Source organism: Saccopteryx bilineata, chromosome 6 (assembly GCF_036850765.1).
Source record: "Saccopteryx bilineata isolate mSacBil1 chromosome 6, mSacBil1_pri_phased_curated, whole genome shotgun sequence".
NCBI classification, from domain to species: domain Eukaryota; kingdom Metazoa; phylum Chordata; class Mammalia; order Chiroptera; family Emballonuridae; genus Saccopteryx; species Saccopteryx bilineata.
The window spans coordinates 168645560-168665052 of record NC_089495.1 but is presented as its reverse complement, the minus strand read 5'-3'; the positions used below and the strand labels follow the sequence as shown (position 1 = coordinate 168665052).

The 19493-nt window shown below is 40.5% G+C and overlaps 1 protein-coding gene across 2 annotated transcripts in view; it reads left to right on the top strand.

Annotated features, from left to right (window-relative positions):
* The first annotated feature begins 91 nt into the window (after nucleotides 1-91).
* Nucleotides 92-19493, top strand: part of CFAP61 (cilia and flagella associated protein 61) — a 381775-nt gene continuing 362373 nt past the window's right edge. For both annotated transcript variants that reach the window (XM_066236726.1, XM_066236727.1), the window contains exons 1-3: nucleotides 92-183; nucleotides 6861-7020; nucleotides 17473-17629. In XM_066236726.1, coding sequence (XP_066092823.1) covers nucleotides 17487-17629 — 143 coding nt within the window. In that variant the 5' untranslated portion in view covers nucleotides 92-183; nucleotides 6861-7020; nucleotides 17473-17486. The remainder of the gene's footprint in view (nucleotides 184-6860; nucleotides 7021-17472; nucleotides 17630-19493) is intronic.

Genomic DNA, 19493 nt, shown 5'->3' with positions numbered 1-19493 from the left:
ACCTTTGACTTCTCGCACGCACACTGTGAACCAGGTTGCGCCGTTTCTGTGGTAACCTGATTACGCGTCCTCCTTAGAGCTGAGTGTGGAGCGCGGCGTCCAGGAGGTGCGGGTTAGGTAGATTGAGCGGGCCTTCCGGCCAGCAGGCGAGAATTGGGTCCAGGGCGTCAGGAACGCACCCAGGTTAGTATTCGGGATTGGGATGACCGCTCGAGGAGGTCTGGATTTGTCTAGTTTCGGACCCAGCAAGTGGGAACCAAACTCGGATCTGGTACGTGAGGGCGGGGGAGGAGAGGCAGGCCCAAAACTACTATTCCCAGCATGCCAAGGGGCAAGCTGCTGCGCTCTTACGCAGCCCGGACCTTGTTTTGTAGTTTTTGTAATCCATTTCACTTCGTTTCTGGACAGTAGTGCCCAAATAATTAATTCCAAGGTTATTAAAAACTACTGAAGGTATTTTAAAGCCAGGTAATAAAATATAAAAATAAATCAGTAGACTACTAGCAAACAGCTAGACTTGTTATCAAATAAACATGTTTAAATTATCTTACATAAATTACATAAATTCTCTTGGCCTCAATGCCTTTACCTATAAGACGAGGATAATAATATCTACGTATTTCGGTAGGATCAAAGAAAAAAATCTATGTAAAGCACCCAGTAAATGTTAGCTGATATAATTCTTGACGTGCCTTCAAACATGGATAAGTTAATTACATGCAAGCAAATGGTTAAGAGAATTTTTTAAAAAGACTTTATTTCTTGGAGCAATTTTAGGTTTATAACAAACTTGAGTGGAAAGTGCAGAGAATTCTTATTTCCTGGGCAACAGCCGCCTTCCCACTATCAACATCCCCCACAAAAGTGGTAAGTTAGTTACACTTGATAAAGCTACATTGACACAAAGAATCTACATCAAGGTTCACTGTTGGTGTTGTACATTCTATGGGATTTTACAAATAACATAGTGACACAGATCTACCATTAGAATATGGTTAAGAATAGTTTCACTGCCCTAGGAATTCTGTGATCTACCTAATCATTCCTTCCTCCTCTTTTTCCCTTTGCAACCACTTAATTTATTTTTTTGTTTGTTTCCCCAGTTTTGACTTTTCAAGAATGTAGTATCATTGGAGTCATAATACATAGCAGTCTCTTCAGATTGTCTTCTCTCACTTATTAATATGCGTTTAAGGTTCTTCCACATCTTTCCATGTATTGATAGCTCATTGGTTAAGAAAATGTTGACTGTTTCAGTCTCTTGGTGTTTGGAATATATATATATTTATATGTGTATGGATGTAAAAATATCACATATATATCTGTGTATATTGCTTTTGGAAAAAATTTTGTGCTGATTTCTCAAACTGAAGTCATTTGTAACATATAAAAATATTTGCCATAGCTCTGTGCCACCGATATTATTTAAATATATATATATTTTTTGTACTTTTTTTCTGAAGCTGGAAACGGGGAGAGACAGTCAGACAGACTCCCGCATGCGCTCAACCGGGGTCCAACCCGCATGCCCACCAGGGGCGACGCTCTGCCCACCAGGGGGCGTTGCTCTGCCGCGACCAGAGCCACTCTAGTGCCTGGGGCAGAGTCAAGGAGCCATCCCAAGCGACCGGGCCATCCTCGCTCCAATGGAGCCTCGCCGCGGGAGGGGAAAGAGAGAGAGGAAGGGACGGGGGTGGAGAAGCAAATGGGCGCTTCTCCTATGTGCCCTGGCGGGGAATCGAACCTGGGTCCCCCGCACTCCAGGCCGACGCTCTACCGCTGAGCCAACTGGCCAGGGCCTAGTTAAATATTTTTATCTCACTTTTTTTGTGTGGCAGAGACAGAGAGTCAGAGAGAGGGACAGATAGGGACAGACAGACAGGAAGGGAGAGAGATGAGAAACATCAGTTCTTTGTTGTGGTCCCTTAGTTGTTTATTGATTGATTTCTCATATGTGCCTTGACCGGGGGGCTACAGCAAACTGAGTGACCCTTTGCTTGAGCCAATGACCTTGGGCTCAAGCTAGTGAACCTTGCTCAAACCCAATGAGCCCACGCTCAAGCTGGCGACCTCAGGGTCTCGAACCTGGATCCTCCACATCCCAGTCCAACGCTCTATCCACTGAGCCACCACCTGGTCAGGCTTATCGCACTTTAAAAATGTGAAATAAATTGAATCAGATTTTTTATCACTACAAAGAGAAATCACCTAACAAAATAAACAAATAGCTACTAAAATAAAAAGATTTCTTTTAAATAATTTTTTACATTTATAACTATACATAATTGATTTAACAAAGTTTAAAATTAATTGTCTCTAGCCTTCTCTCAAAGATACAAACACCCATAAGACTTTACGTCAACCTCACAAGTTTTGATTGGTAATTCAATTCAGCTTTTGTTTTTTAGGCAAACTTTATCATCACTTTTTTTGTATTTTTTTTAATTAATATTAATGGGGTGACTGATTAGTTAGGGTACATAGATTCAGAGAAAACATCTCCTGGTTATTTTGACATTTAATTATGTTGTATACCCATCACCCAAAGTCAGATTGTCTTCCGTCACCTTATATTTCAGGGGTAGTCAACCTTTTTATACCTATTGCCCACTCTTGTATCTCTGTTAGTAGTAAAATTTTCTAACTGCCCACCGGTTCCACAGTAATGGTGATTTATAAAGTAGGGAAGTAACTTTACTTTAAAAAATTTATAAAGCAGAGTTACAGCAAGTTAAAGCATATCATAATAATTACTTACCAAGTACTTTATGTTGGATTTTCGCTAAGTTCGGCAGAATAAATCTTTATAAAACAACTTACTATAGTTAAATCTATCTCTTTATTTATACTTTGGTTGCTCCGCTACCATCCACCATGAAAGCTGGAACGTCCACTAGTGGGCGGTAGGGACCAGATTGACTACCACTGTTCTATTTGGTTTTCTTTGTCATCACTTTTTTTTTTTTTTTGCCATCAATTCTTATTTAGATATACCTGCATGTTTACTTTTCTCCCCTCAACATTTCCTCTTGTATTCTACTCCTTCCTAATTTTAATTTTATTCTTCTTCATATACACCTTTTATTAGTTCTTTCAACCAGGTTTTTTGGAAATTGCTTTCATTTTTTTGTGTGAAATTGTGTTTATTTCACCTTCTTTTTAAATGATTGTTTAGCTAGGTATAAAATTCTAGGTTAATAGTTATTTTCCCCTTTGCATTTAAAAAATACTATCCTGGTGGTTGGGAAACTATAGCACATAGGCCAAATTCAGCCCATTGTTTATTTTTGTATACTGAAATTTCAGTGTCCGTAAGTAAAATTTTATTGCAATACAGTCATGCTCATTTGTGTTCATATTGTCTTGGGTTGTTATTGAGGTATAGTTGCAGAGGTGAGTAGCTGCTCAAAGAACTTGTGGCTCAAAAAGCCTAAAAATATTTATCATCTGGCTCTTCACAGAAGAGGTATGCCAGCCTCTTTACTACTGGCTTCTATTGTTGCTTATGACAAATATGCCACTAAAGTAATTAATATTCTTTCACATGCAGTCTGTCTTTTATCTGCTTGCTTTCAGGTTTTCTCTTTGTCTTTGGGTTTTATATTTTCACTATTATGTATTTGGACTTTATTTTTATTTTCCTGTTCAGTACTGCGTGTCTTTTACCAATTCTAAAATATCATTAGCCATTATATTCAAAGATCATTTCACTTTTTAAAAAAAATTCCTATAAGGCAAAGATACTTTCCATTCCATTTTAATACATGTCTCTTAACTGCATTCTATTTTCCTATTTCTATATACTTTATAATTGTCTTCCAGTTCATTAATTATCTTCATTCTTGTCTAATATTAATCCAAATAATTAGCTTAAATTTTAATTACCATATTTTCCTTTTTAATTTTTTGCATGTGAATGTGTGAGAGAAAGCAAGAGAGAGTAAGCGACAGACAGACAGGAAGGGAGAGAGATGAGAAGCATCTTGCAGCACTTTAGTTGTTCATTGATTGCTTCTCATATGTGCCTTGACCAGGGGCTCCAGCTGAGCCAGTGACTCCTTACTCAAGCCAGTGACCTTGGGATCATGTCAGTGATCCCACACGCAAGCCAGTGACACCATGCTCAAGCCGGATGAGCCCATATTCAAGCTGGAAACCTTGGGGTTTCAAACCTGGGACCTCAGTGGCCCTGGTGGACTGGCTCAGAGGATGCAGCATTGACCTGACATATGGGCATCCTGAGTTCAATTCCCGGTCAGGGCACACAGTGACCATCTGCTTCTCTTCCCCTCCCTCTTCCCCTTCCCTCTCTCTTTCCCTCTTGCAGCCTGTGGCTTGATTTTGGTTTGACACTCAGCCTGGGTGCTGAGGATAGGTTGGTTGATCTGAGCATTGGCCTCAGGTGCTGAGGATAGCTCAGTTGATTTGAGTATCAGCCCCAGACAGAGGTTGCCAGGTGGATCCCTGTTGGAGCGCATGCAGGATTGTGTCTGTCTCCCCTCCTTTCACTTAAAAACACACACACACACACACACACACAAACCCTGCAACTTCAACGTCCTAAGTCAACACTGCACCACCACCAGTCAGGCCACATTTTCCATTTTTAAAGTATCTTTTTTTAATAATTACCTTTCATGGCTTTTATTTCTCTTTCTATATTTCTAATGATTGTAAACATACTTGTTTTGTAGTCACATTTAGAGTCTTTTATCTGAACTGGTAGTATGAACTGGGATGCCACCCACTTTGGTCTAGAATTTGGACTCCTCACAAGTACTTTTGTTTTGTTTTCTACCTAAAGCTGTGGGGGAGAGAGAGTTTCCTGTCACTTCCGTGGGCTACTGGGTTTCATTTTTCTAGTCCCCTCATTCACTGAGAGGTCCACTCCTCCAAAGGCCAGGTTATATGTATGGTTTTAGTTTCAGTTCTCTGTTTCAATGAGGCCCATCCTATTCCCATGGACTGTTAAAACTCTGTCCGGCAAGATGGGATCAGATATGATCACTTCCTGAGTCATTGGACACAAAGTCACTGCCATCTAGGTGGGGGATGCCCCTTGCTTATCCTCTTCCTTCTTATTTTTTTTTCTAAGTCAGATCTCTAACTATACTCTCATATTTTATTTTTAGAATTTTTATATAGTTGTAGCATTTGTTTATTATATAATGTATTACAAAGAGGATGTCTCTAATTTTTTTTTTCAGACAGAGAGAGAGAGAGTCAGAGAGAGGGATAGACAGGGACAGACAGACAGGAACGGAGAGATGAGAAGCATCAATCATTAGTTTTTCATTGCGCGTTGCAACACCTTAGTTGTTCATTGATTGCTTTCTCATATGTGCCTTGACCGCGGGCCTTCAGCAGACCGAGTAACCCCTTGCTCGAGCCAGTGACCTTGGGCTCAAGCTGGTGAGCTTTTGCTCAAACCAGATGAGCCTGCGCTCAAGCTGGCGACCTTGGGGTCTCGAACCTGGGTCTTCCACATCCCAGTCCGACTCTCTATCCACTGCGCCACTGCCTGGTCAGGCATCTCTTTCTATTTTTTATTTTAAGTTAAAACCAAAACCATAAATGACAATATTTGTGGCTAGCTTGAATAGACATTGTTAAATTTTATTTCTACTCAAAGAAAGTAAAGATATTTACAAATGTGAAATTTTATTGTCTCTATTACTACCATGTCTTTGCAGAAAGCACCTAATTTCCCATTCATAGAGGATGTAGAATACATAGTTGAGTATTTAATTGCTCAGATGATAGTCTCCCATGTCCTGATTGGCTCCTTTGAAACAATACTGTCATTGTATTGCTTGTTAATGATTTTGAAAGATTAGGAGTAAGCAAAATACCCTTCAGTGATTCTCTCCATGCTGGGTTACTGTGCCCATCCAGCATGTAGGATATGTGGTTGATCCCCTAAAAAAGAAGGCCCTGGCCGGTTTGCTCAGTGGTAGAGCGTTGGCCTGGTGTGTGGAAGTCCCAGGTTCGATTCCCGGCAGGGCACACAGGAGAGGCGCCCATCTGCTTCTCCACCCCTCCCCCTCTCCTTCCTCTCTGTCTCTCTCTTCCCCTCTCGCAACCCAGGCTCCATTGGAGCAAAAGATGGCCCGGGCGCTGGGGATGGCTCCATGTCCTCTGCCCCAGGCGCTAGAGTGGCTCTGGTCGCAACAGAGCGACGCCCTGGATGGGCAGAGCATCGCCCCCTGGTGGGCATGCCGGGTGGATCCCGGTCGGGCGCATGCGGGAGTCTGTCTGACTGCCTCCCCGTTTCCAGCTTCAGAAAAATACAAAGAAAAAAAAAGAAGAAAAAAAGAGAAAATATTGTCTGAAATTATACACATGCCAAACCCAAAAAAGAGAGGACTAGGATTGAGATCAAGAGTTTCAAAACAGGATTTCAGATGAAAAGTTCTAGATGTGGACTGTGGTAATGGTTGAGTAACATTGTGAATGTACTTAATTCCAGTGTACACTGAAAAGTGGTTAAAATGGGCAGTTTTATGTTGTGTATATTTGACCACAATAAAAAGACCAGATTTCACTATTATTTGTAAAGTTTTATGTTTTTTTGCAATGAGAACATATAATGAAGTGCATTATAATGCATTACTGTGTAATTAAAAGTAATTAAAAAAATGAAACGTCAAGAGCCCTGGCCAGATAACTCGATTGGTTAGAGCATCATCCTGAAGCACAGAGGTTGCCTGTTTGATTCCCAGTCTGGGCACATACAGGAACAGCTTGATGTTCCTGTCTCTCTTTCTCTCTTTCTCTCTCTCTCACATCCTCTCTTGCTGAAATTAATAAGTAAAAATAAGTTGATTGCAACTTGATTGAAGGTATGTTTGTTTATCTAGGAAAGTAAGTGTCTATCACGAAGGGGATCGATTGGCTCTGTGGTCATCAACACCATGGAGATGTTTTGGAAAACTGTGGTGTCACCCAAGCTTGGCCATCTCTGATTTTCTTGGCTTGACATCTCTACAGTGGATGAAGATACCTCAGGCTTCAGGACTGGTGAGAAACTTCTTGAGGTTGACTATTTTGAACCCTGAGAATGTCCTGCTCAATAATAATAATATTAATGATTGCTGATATGTACTAAGACTTAACTATGTAAGACAGTGTTTTGTACATATAACTCATTAATAAAACTCTTTGAGGTATGCATGCTTTCTCTAATTTACAGACAAGGAACAGAGAGTTAGATAATTTGTTCCAGGTCACAGCTATAAGGGATAGAAGCTGGTTCACCTCCCTGGTACTCTAATTCCACATTCTGCGTCTTGACCACGCTCTGATAGCTGGGCTTTCCGTGTTGTTGGTCTACAAAGAGAGAGTGTGTGGTGACTCTGCCACGGCAGGAGTGGAAATTAAACCAACTTAAAGAAATGCTTATTTAATCTACAGAGTGTGAAAAGAATTCTGAGGCAATATTTAAAACTTTGATGTTATATAAATACCAAGTTTTTCTTCCCATGCAAAATGTGAAGATCTGCCATTCTGAGCTGACATTTCCCCAGGCAACATCAGGCTGGAGCGAGTCTGGATTGAGGTTCCCATTCCTCTGCAGTCACCCTGACACCAAGGCTGCAGGATAGTGGCCACATAGCACATGGCAGGTAGAGAAATGGGTCCCTTCCACCCTGGTAAGGAGAATAAATCAGACTTGTACTTAGCCCGTGTGACTTATTTTTTAACTGGGCTACAGAAACATCTGGACTGCATTGCTGTTGACTTTCTCTTTGTAAATGAATACATTGGTATTTTGTACTTGTCCTCTCATTTTCTATGAGGCTGAGCAATGTATGGTCATTCCCCAGGGCTGGGTTAACTTTAGTGTGCTGGTGAAACCCTTTTGTATGCCTGCAAAGTTGAGAGTGGCAGGACTTCACTGAGACAAAGTCCATAGGATGAGATTTCTGCCTGCCATCTGCCCCCTTCACAAGTCCCCCTGCATAACCTGCTCCTCACACCCTAACATCTGAAGCTTCATGGTTAAGAACAATCGAGCTGCAGTAAATCTGAATACCAGTAGACCGTGAGGATGGGGGACTTCCTATCCACAGAGACATCCTACAAATCACTTGAACAGGTGGCAGTGACAGGGGTCTGGGCTGGAAGGAGATGCCCAAGGTTATATCTCTGACCAAACATGTGTGTCCTGAAACAAGCCACTTCACCTCTTGGGTCTCAGTTTCCTCCTCTGACTGGAGGAGCTCAGGCCAGTGCTGTCTCAGACCCCTGTGATGCTCAAGGTTTTTGGTAGTTTCACAAAATAAAAATTGTGCAAGAGTATGTATATCTATAAACAACAACAAGCCAAAAATATATTGTGTTTTGAAAGAAAACTATACACACCATATTACTTAATTTATATGATCTTTAAAAATTGGCAAACATCATCTGTGAGACGGATGTCAGAGTAGTAGATACCTTTGGAGGGGCAGGGTGACGGGGGTGGTAGGCAGCACCTTCCAGGGTGCTGGAAATGTTCCATATTGTTCTTACATTCAATCCCACGGTGAAAAATTATTCTGCCTGTTTTTGTTTTATTTTTTTATTTATGATTTTAATTTGTGTTTACAAAGATTCAAGTGTCCCCCTGAATATATCTCCCCCCACACCCTTATTCCCTTCGCCCCCCCCCCGTTTCCTCCCCCACTGCCTTCCCCCCTTTCCTCCAGGATTTGCTGTCCTGTTCTCTATAATGCTGTGTTATGTGTATATAATTTCATTAATCTCTTTCCCTTCTCTGATCCCATCTTCTACTTTCCCTCTGACCACTTTCCCTCTGGTCCCTTTGATCCCACCTCTGCATCTGTTCCATTGCTCAGTTCACATTGGTCATTGGATTCCTCAAATGAGTGAGGTCATATGGTATTTTTCTTTCCCTACCTGGCTTATTTCACTTAGCATAATATGTAGTTTTCAGGTCCATCCATGTTGTCGCAAAAGGTAAGATTTCCTTCTTCCTCAAGGTTGCATAGTATTCCATTGTGTATATGTACCACAGCTTTTTAATCCACTCATCCACTGATGGGCACTTGGGCTGTTTCCAGATCTTAGCTATTGTAAACAATGCTGCAGTAAACATGGGGGTGCATATCTTCTTTTGAATCAGTGATTTGGTATTCATAGGATATATTCTTAAAAGTGGGTCAAAGGGCAGTTTCATTTTTAATTTTTTGAGGAATCTCCATACTGTTTTCCACAGTGGCTGCACCAGCCTGCATTCCCACCAGCAGTGCAGGAGGGTTCCCTTTTCTCCACACCCTCGTCAGCACTTATTATGTGTTGTTTTGTTAATGAGCACCATTCTGACAGGTGTGAGGTGGTATCTCACTGTGGTTTTAATTTGCATTTCTCTAATGATTAGTGATGTTGAGCGTTTTTTCATATGTCTATTGGCCATTTGTATGTTCTCTTTGGAGAAGTGTCTATTCATTTCTTTTGCCCATTTTTTGATTAGATTGTTTACCTTCCGGTGTTGAGTTTTACACGTTCTTTATAAATTTTGGTTATTAACCCCTTATCTGACATATTGGCGAATATATTCTCCTATTATGTGGTTTGTCGTTTTATTCTGTTCTTATTGTCTTTAGCTGTGCAAAAGCTTTTTAGTTTGATATAGTCCCATTTGTTCATCCTTTCCTTTATTTTACTTGCCCATGGAGACAAATCAGCAAAAATATTGTTACGAGATATATCGGGGAGTTTACTACCTATGTTTTCTTCCAGGATGTTTATGGTTTCATGACTTACATTTAAGTCTTTTATCCATTTTGAGTTTATTTTTGTGAATGGTGTAAGTTGGTGATCCAGTTTCATTTTTTTGCAAGTACCTGTCCAATTTTCTCAATACCATTTGTTAAAGAGACTGTCTTTACTTCATTGTATACTCTTAATTGCTTTGTCAAGTATCAATTGTCCATAGAGGTGTGGGTTTATTTCTGGGTTCTCTAGCCTGTTCTTATGCCAGTAACAAGCTGTTTTGAGTATGTTGGCCTTTGGTATAACTTGATATCAGGAAGTGTGATACCACCCACTTTATTGTTCTTCAGGATTGCTGAGGCTATTTGTGTTCTTTTTTGGTTCCATATAAATTTTTTGAATATTTGTTCTATATCTTTGAAGTATGCCATTGGTATTTTAATAGAAATTGCATTGAATTTATAGATTGCTTTGGGTAATATAGACATTTTAATGATGTTTATTCTTTTTTTTATTTTTTATTTTTTATTTTTACAGAGACAGAGAGAGACTTAGAGGGATAGACAGGGACAGACAGACAGGAATGGAGACAGATGAGAAGCATCAATCATTAGTTTTTCGTTGCGCGTTGCGACTTCTTAGTTGTTCATTGATTGCTTTCTCATACGTGCCTTGACTGCGGGCCTTCAGCAGACTGAGTAACCCCTTGCTGGAGCCAGCGACCCTGGGTCCAAGCTGGTGAGTTTTTGCTCAAGCCAGATGAGCCCACGCTCAAGCTGGTGACCTCGGGGTCTCGAACCTGGGTCCTTCAACGTCCCAGTCCAATGCTCTATCCACTGCGCCACCGCCTGGTCAGGCTGTTTATTCTTCCTATCCATGAACACAGTATATGCTTCCACTTCTTTGCATCTTCCATGATTTTCTTTATCAATGCTTTATAATTTTACGAGTACAAATCTTTAACCTCTTTGGTTAAATTTACTACTAAGTACTTTATTTTTTTATTGCAATAGTGAAGGGGATTGTTTCCTTAATTTCTCTTTCAGACAGTTTATTGTTGGTACATATAAATGCCACTGATTACTGAATACTGATTTTATATCCTGCCACCTTGCTGAATTCATTTATCAGGTCCAGTAGTTTTTTGACTGAGACTTCAATGTTTTCTGTATAGTCTTGTATCATCAGCAAATAATGATAGTTTTACTTCTTCTTTTCCAATTTGAATGTCTTTTATCCTTCTTCTTGTCTGATTGCTGTGGCTAGGACTTCCAGAACTATATTGAATAAGAGTGGTGATTGGAGGCACCCCTATCTTGTTCCTGATCTTAAGGGGATTTCTTTTAATTTTTGCCCATTGATTATGATGTTGGCTTTGGGTTTGTCATAGATGGCCTTTATCATGTTGAGGTATGATCCCTGTTTCCCTCCTTTGCTGAGAGTTTTGATCATAAATGGGTGCTGGATTTTATCAAATGCTTTTTTCTGCATCTATTGATATTATCATGTGATTTTTATCTTTTCTTCTGTTTACATGTTGAATCACACTGATTGATTTGCAGATATTGTACCAGCCTTGTCTCCCTAGAATAAATCTCACCTGATCATGGTGTATGATTTTTTTCATGTATTGAAGGATCCAGTTTGTTAATATTTTGTAGAGAATTTTAGCATCTAAGTTCATCAGGGATATTGGACTATAGTTTTCTTTCTTTTTAGTGTTTTTGCCTGGTTTTGAAATCAGTATTATGCTCATCTCATAAAAGGAGTTTGGAAGTCTTCCCTCCTCTTCAATTTTTTGAAATAGCTTGAGAAAGATAGGAGTTAGTTTTTCTTTAAATATTTGGTAAATTTGCCTGTGAAGCCATCTGGCCCAGGACTTTTGTTTGTTAGGAGTGTTTTATAACTGTTTCAATCTCATTTCATGAAATCAGTCTGTTTAGGTTTTCTGATTCTTTCAGATTGTTTTTTGAACGATTATATGTTTCGAGGAATTTGTCCATTTCATCTAGGTTGTCTAATTTTTTTTTTTTTTGTATTTTTCAGAAGGTGGAAATGGAGAGGCAGTCAGACAGACTCCTGTATGCGCCCGATTGGGATCCACCCGGCATGTCCACCAGGGGGCGATGCTCTGCCCATCTGGGGTGTTGCTGTATTGCAACCAGGGCCATTCTAGTGCCTAAGGCAGAGGCCATGGAGTCATCCTCAGCACCCGGGCCAACTTTGCTCCAATAGAGCCTCGGCTGTGAGAGGGGAAGAGAGAGACAGAGAGGAAGGAGAGGGGGAGGGGTGGAGAAGCAGATGGGTGCTTCTCCTGTGTGCCCTGGCTGAGAATCGAACCCAGGACTCCTGCACTCCAGGTCAACGCTCTACCACTGAGCCAACCGGCCAGGGCTTCTAGGTTGTCTAATTTTATAGCATACTGTTCTTCATAGTATTTTCTTGCAATCCTTTGTATTTCTGCTGTGTGAGTTGTTACTTCTCCTGTCTCATTTCTGATTTTATTTATGAGTCCCCTCTCTTTTTTCTTGATGAATCTGGTTAATGGTTCATCTATCTTGTTTTCTTTTCCAAAGAACCAGCTCTTGGTTTCATTGATCCTCTGTATTGTTTTTTTAGCCTCTATATCATTTATTTCTGCTCTGATCTTTATTATTTCCTTCCTTCTACTTCCTCTGGGTTTTACTTGCTGTTCTTTTTCTAGTTCTTTTAGATGCAGGGTTAAATTGTTTATTTGAGCTTTTTCTAGCCTTAAAGTAAGCCTGTGGTGCTATGAACTTCCCTCTCAGGACTGCTTTTGCTATGTCCCATAAATTTTGAGTTGTTGTATGTTCGTTTTTATTTGTTTCAAGGAAATTTTTGATTTCTTCCTTGATCTCTTTGTTAACCCATTTGTTATTTAATAACATGCTATTTAGTTTCTAAGTGTTTTTCAGTTTTTCTATTGTAGTTGATTTCCAGTTTCATGCCATTGTGATCCAAGAAGATGCTTGATATGATTTCAATCTTCTTAAATTTGTGGAGACTCATTTTGTGTCCTAACATATGGTCTATTCTAGAGAATATACCATGAGCACTTGAAAAGAATGTATATTCTGCTGCTTTAGGGTGAAAGGTTCTGAAGATATCTATTAAATCTAGTTGGTCTAGTTTGTCCTTTAAGTCTGCTGTTTCTTTGTTAATTTTCTTTCTTGAGGATCTATCCAGTGATGTTAGTGGAGTATTAAAATCCCCTACTATTATAGTATTGCTGTTGATCTCACCCTTTATACCCATCAAAATCTGCTTTATATATTTAAGTGCTCCTATACTAGGTGCATCAATATTTATAATAGTTATATCTTCCGGTTGAATTGCTCCCTTTACCATTATGTAGTGACCTTCTTTATCCCTTACTATAGCCTTTGTTTTAAAGTCTATTTTGTCTGATATAAGTATTGCTACCCTAGCTTTTTTTTCAACTCCATTTGCGTGAAATATTTTTTTCCATCCCTTTACTTTCAGTCTATGTGTATCTTTTGTTTTGATGTGGGTCTCTTGTAGACAGCATATGTACGGGTCTTGTTTTCTTTTTTATTATTTTTATTTTTTATTTTTTTTACAGAGACAGAGAGTGAATCAGAGAGAGGGATAGACAGGGACAGACGGACAGGAATAGAGAGAGATGAGAAGCATCAATCATTAGTTTTTCATTGCGCGCGTTGCAACATCTTAGTTGTTCATCTATTACTTTCTCATATGTGCCTTGACCGCGGGCCTTCAGCAGACCAAGTAACTCCTTGCTGGAGCCAGCGACCTTGGGTTCAAGCTGGTGGGCTTTTGCTCAAACCAGATGAGCCTGTGCTCAAGCTGGCGACCTTGGGGTCTCGAACCTGGGTCCTCCGCATCCCAGTCCGACGCTCTATTCACTGCGCCACCATCTGGTCATGTGGGTCTTGTTTTCTTATTCATGGTGCTACCCTATGTCTTCTGATTGTAGTATTTAATCCATTTACATTTAAAGTTATTATTGATATGTAGTTGTTTTATGTCATTTTATTCTTTAAATCTACATTCCTCTTTTACTAGTTACCCCCTCGTTTGTCTGTTTACAGCAGGCCCGTTAACATTTCTTGCAGCATTGGTTTGGTTGTAATGAATTCCTTGAGTTTATTTATTTATTTATTTATTTATTTATTTATTGGTCTGAGAAGCTTTTTATTTCTCCTTCAATTTTAAATGATAGCCTTGCTGGATAAAGAAGTCTTGGTTGTAGGCTCTTGTTTTGCATTACTTTGACTATTTCTTGCCATTCCCTTCTGGCCTCTGATGTTTCTGTTGAGAAGTCAGATGTCATCCTTATGGGGGTTCCTCTGTAGGTAATAGACTGCTTTTCTCTTTATAGATTTTAGTATTCTTTCTTTATCTTTTAATTTTTGTATTTTAATTATGATGTTTCTTCATGTAGGCCTCTTTGGATTCATCCTTAATGAACTCTTTGTGCTTCTTGGACTTGTGTGACTTTTTTCTTTATCAATAGGGAAGTTTTCAGCTATGATTTCTTCAATCAGATTCTTTATCCTTTGTTCTTTCTCTTCTCCTTCTGGAACCCCTGTAATGTGGATGTTATTTCTCTTCATGTTATCAAAGAGCTCTCTTAGAGTTTCCTCAGACTTTTTGAGCCTCTTTTCTTTTTCTGCTCTGCTTCCATGCTTTCATTTATCTTGTCATTTAACTCACTGATTCGATCCTCAACTTCATCCACTCTGCTTTTAATTCCTTCTAGTGTGGTCTTCATTTCTGATATTGTATTTGTCATTTCTGACTGATTATTTTTTATTATTTCAATGTCCTTTTTTATACTTGCTATTTCTTTATTTAGGTCAGGGGTCAGGAACCTATGGCTTGTGAGCCAGATGTGGCTCTTTTGATGGCTGCATCTGGCTCGCATACAAATCTTTAATAAAAAAAAATAACGTTAAAATATAAAACATTCTCATGTATTATGATCCATTTATTTCCTACCGCTCATGTTCGTGGTTGTGGGTGGCTAGTGCCAATCACAGCTGTCCTCCAGGATAACACCAAATTTTTATTGGATAATGCATAACGTACATGGATCATTGTATGGCTCTCACGGAATTACATTTTAAAATATGTGGTGTTCATGGCTCTCTCAGCCAAAAAGGTTCCTGACCCCTGATTTAGGTGCTCGTTATGTCCATCCATTGTAGCTCTAAGATCTTTGAGCATCCTAACAATCATTATTTTAAACTCTGCATCTGGTTATTTGGTTATTTCCATCTCATTCAGATTTTTTCCTGGGTATTTCTCTTGTTGATTCATTTGAGTTGCATTTCTCTGCCTTCCCATTTTGTCTGTGTATAAGAAGGATGTGGCCACAGGAGTCCAATGGGTGTGGCCTCTGTGTTTCCTAGGTGTGGTCTTTCTACAGGCCTGCCACCCCCTCTGCTGCCACCTCAGGCGTTGGGGCATGGGCATTGCCAGTGCCAACCTGCTTTGGTGGTCGCTGTGGCTTCTGCCTTGCCTCTGCAGGCGGAACTGTGTTTGTGTTGTGCGCCTGGGCTGCAAGTCCTGGCTGGGCCCCTGTCTCCACCCCACCCCAGCGGGTGGGGCTGCGCTCCTGTCCCAGCTGCAAGTCTCACTTGGTTCCCTGGCTTTTCCCTTGCCACCGAGGGCAGGAATATAGGCAGGACCGCTCTCGCTCCTGGCCCATGGCCGTAGGTTGGATCGCTTTGTGTGCTCCTTTCAGAGCCGCAACCGGCCCCCCACCTCCGCCCCTGCAGGGAAGGACTATGCTCGTGCGTCCGGGCGGGCCACAGCCTAGCCGCAGCTGCAGCTGTGGCTAGCCCCCGGGTTCTGCCCCCCACCCCCATGGGATGCGCTCCACATCCTGCTGCTGCTTGCCCTTTGGTGAGCACTCAGCAGTATGGGGGTTTGGATGCAGCTCAAACCTTAGCACTCAATACTGTATCCCTGATGGCTCCCTCCTTCTAAGGGACTGTGCTCTGACTGCAGCAGGAGAGCTTCTGTTTGTCTGGTGTCCTGCTTCCCTTTGCTGGTATTGCTGGTTCCAGGAAAAATATTCAGTTTAGATTTGGGAAGTGACTCAGCCCAGGGGTTAGGGTGACTGTCCCTCAAAGTGTTTCTCCCTTTGCCTCCTAGATTATACTCTCTTCCTGCTACTCCGGTCCTCTCAGCTCTCCCCTTCCCCCAGAGTCCCAGGTGAGTCGTTGTGTAAGAGGTTTTCTGCGCAGACCCTTTAAGATGAATCCTGGGTCTGAGAAATCTGTCTCTTTCTCGCAAACAGTGTCCTGCCTTTTTCGCAGCTAAATACTGTCCATGTGCCTCCTCTAGGCTCTGGGGCTGCAGGCTGGGGCTTCGTTCCTGGGGCCCAGGACCCTCCCCTCTCTGCTAAACTCCCCTCCAGTCATGCGAGTTCCTCGGGCTGCCACTCACTCCCGGGAGCTGGGCTGCCCTCTCTCTGTGTTTCTGCTTTTTCTACCAGTCACAGTGTGGCTTCTTCAGTGATCCTTGATTAAAGAATCCTTCTTTGTTTAGTCCAAAGTTGGTTTTTCAAGTTGATTGTTCTTAAAATTAAGTTTTAATCCTCTTTGGTTCTGGGAGGTGGGAGTTGGTACATCCGCCTACTACAGCGCCATCTTGCCATCTCTTCTTCTCGCTTGGATATCTTCGATATCTAATCTGCCTGTTTTTGAGCTCACTGTCCGGTCCATAATACAGTATTTTTCCCTGGAAAAGAGAAAGGAGGAAAAGAAAGGGAGGGAGAGAGAGATGGATGGAGGAAGAAGGAAAGGAAAGGGAGAAGGAGAGAGGTTGAAATCATTTTGTGGCATATGTTCCTGTCAGGAGCACTCCCCGAAGTGCCTTTTGGAAACATGAGGCTCTCCACTGTTGTTGCCATTAGAGATTCTCCTCAGAAAGGCCATGGGAAAGGCTTGGTTACATAGAAGAAGCAGGCATTTCCTTGAAGAAATCCTTAAAGGCTTTGATGGGCTATGACAACCCCTCAGCAACGCTATCATGAGCTGCATTTCTTACACTTACTCAGTTGACCACAGCACACTTTGTCTCAAGCTCTCTCTCAAGGACTGTCAGCCTTCAGGACTCCAGTTTGGGGACTCTAGAACATGGACAGCAGCTGCCAGTATTTACCCTGTAACTCTTGACCATATCCATTGGTGGCTAATTAAATATATGAAGACTCTGAGTCAGTTAATACTTTCTTCCAGTATTTTTCAAGCCGATTGTTAGAATAGTTTAAAACCACTTGATTTGCCTGACCTGTGGTGGCACAGTGGATAAAGTGTCAACCTGGAACACTAAGGTCACCAGTTCAAAGCCCTGGGCTTGTCTGGTTCAGGCACATATGGGAGTTGAATCTTACTGCTCCTCCCCTCTTTCTCGCTCTCTCCTTTCTCTCTAAAAATGAATAAAATAAAATCTAAAAATAAATATTAAAGCCACTTGGTTTTGGAAACAAAGACTACAGTTGCAAAAATGTCTGGACAGGCCAGTTCTCAGAAACATCGTTCTCCTGGAGAGAAACATGTCAGGTGTTTGTGGTGGCGGTTTTCACTGCCTATCCCCAGGGGAGAATGTGTTGCACCAGCATTCTAACACCACGTTCACGCTGAACATATGAAAATTGAGTTAATGTCCAGTTTTGTTAGTACTGTAACTGGACTGCCTTGTCATCTCAGATTAACAGTGGGCTGCTTTCTCTCTTTTTAGGACAGGATAAAAAAATGTCAATACTCACTTCTCCAAGAGGAAGGGTCGAAGTCGTTCATTGCCGAAGAACAGAGTCACAGGATATTTACTGTATCAAAAACCTCATTAGAAATTTTACCAATAAGCTGTTTGGAAGAATTAATGTCATCTATCTTCTGTAAGTATATAGCTGAGTGAGCTTAACTTTGTTTATCAGTTTTATGACACATCAGGAAGGGACCCCACTCCTTTGTCCTCGCAGGGCTCAGGTGAGGAAACAGGCAGCAAGAAAATCTGCTCTACTGAGCAGGAGATCTCCCGGAACAACAAGCTCTAAGTCCTGTAACAACATGCAACTTGGAAGGGTTTCTCCTGGGTTTTGGATTCAGGTAAATTTGGGGTCAAATCTCAGCCACCCCACCCACTAGTAGAGTCACTTGGGGAAAGTTACTAATATTAGCTACCAGTTTTGAGAGTTTATTTTCTCTCAGGCTCTGTACTTTACCAACATCATCTTATTTAATACAGTGGTCCTTGGATTACAATAGTCTCGACATATGATGTTTCGAGTTTATGATGCTCATTCCCATAAGAAATTTAAAAAATTGAGACGTGAGTGTTTCGGTTTACGCTGTTAGCATCATACAGTGTGGGCGAACTAGTTTGGTTATGCAGCAGAATACGCAGTAATGCTGTATTATGAGTGAGGGAGTTGGTGTCCCCCAGTATGCTTACCTCTGCCATTTTGGCGTGTTTTTATGTTCTAGATTATAATTTCACAACTGTGTTAGGATAGGTAAGTGAGTTAGGCTAGGGTGTGTTTTGACTTACACCAAAATTCGGGTTATGTCACTGTTGTAGAAATGGAACTGTGTCATAACCTGAGGACCCCTGTACCTTAATACTCCTCTGAGATAGCCACTATCACATCCATCTTAAAGATGAGAAAATGGAGGCCTGCCAAGGTCAAGCAGTCAGTGAGTGACAAAGCCTGGTTATGCTCTTATTCAACTGTTGTTAAAATGTTCTTCTAAATTTCAAAACATAAACAATTTATTTTAAAAAGACTTTTTTCCATGTTTTCCTTTTTTGGGTACCAGAATATCAATATCCTATCATCTTAACCTTATTATTTTTATTGAAGAAGATAAGAGATAGCTCAGTATTTTGGATTTCATAAAACTTTATATTAAATGCAGTTGAAATGATTAAACTAAGGCCAGCATAAGACATTAAAATTTGTAGTTTCTGATCAGCACCCTGATGAGTATAGTGTAAATTGGCACAATTTTGTGCAGAGCAGTGGGCCAATGTATATGAAATATTTTAACAAAAGAAAAATATAAGACAACTCCCCATAATCTGCTAAAGACATCTATAAAAATCTTTAACAGCCTGGCCAGGCGGTGGCGCAGTGGATAGAGTGTCAGACTGGGATACGGAAAAATCTTTAACAAACATCATACATAATGATAAAACATTAAAATTTCCTTTTACTTTAAGGAACAGGGTGAGGATGCCAGTAGTCATGACTACTGTTTAACATTGGACTGGAGAGTCTAGCTATTACAGTAATAAAGAAAAAATAAAAAATAAAACAAAACCGAAAAAGAATGAAAGAAAAATTGTTAGGATTCAAAACAAAGAAACAAAACTTACTTTTTGCAGATGATATATTCTCTATATAGAAAATCAGAGTGAAGATGTGACCAGATCATTAGAATTAATACTAAGTTTAAAGTTGTTGGCTACTAAGTTGTTAAATAAAAGACAGTTTATAGACTAGCATTGGGTGCTTAGAAATCATTTAAGGAGAAGATGCTATTTACACTCATGCCAAAGAATATAAAATATCTAAGGGTAAATGGTAGAATAGCTTTAATCCCATTATGGGGTAAACTATCAAACTTTATTGATAGACATTAAGGAATACCTAAATAAACGAAGAGTTATAGCACAATCTTGGACATGATAAAGAAGTCAATTCTCTCTTAATCAAAACTCTAGCAGGATTATTTGTTGAAGTTGATAAAATAATAGTA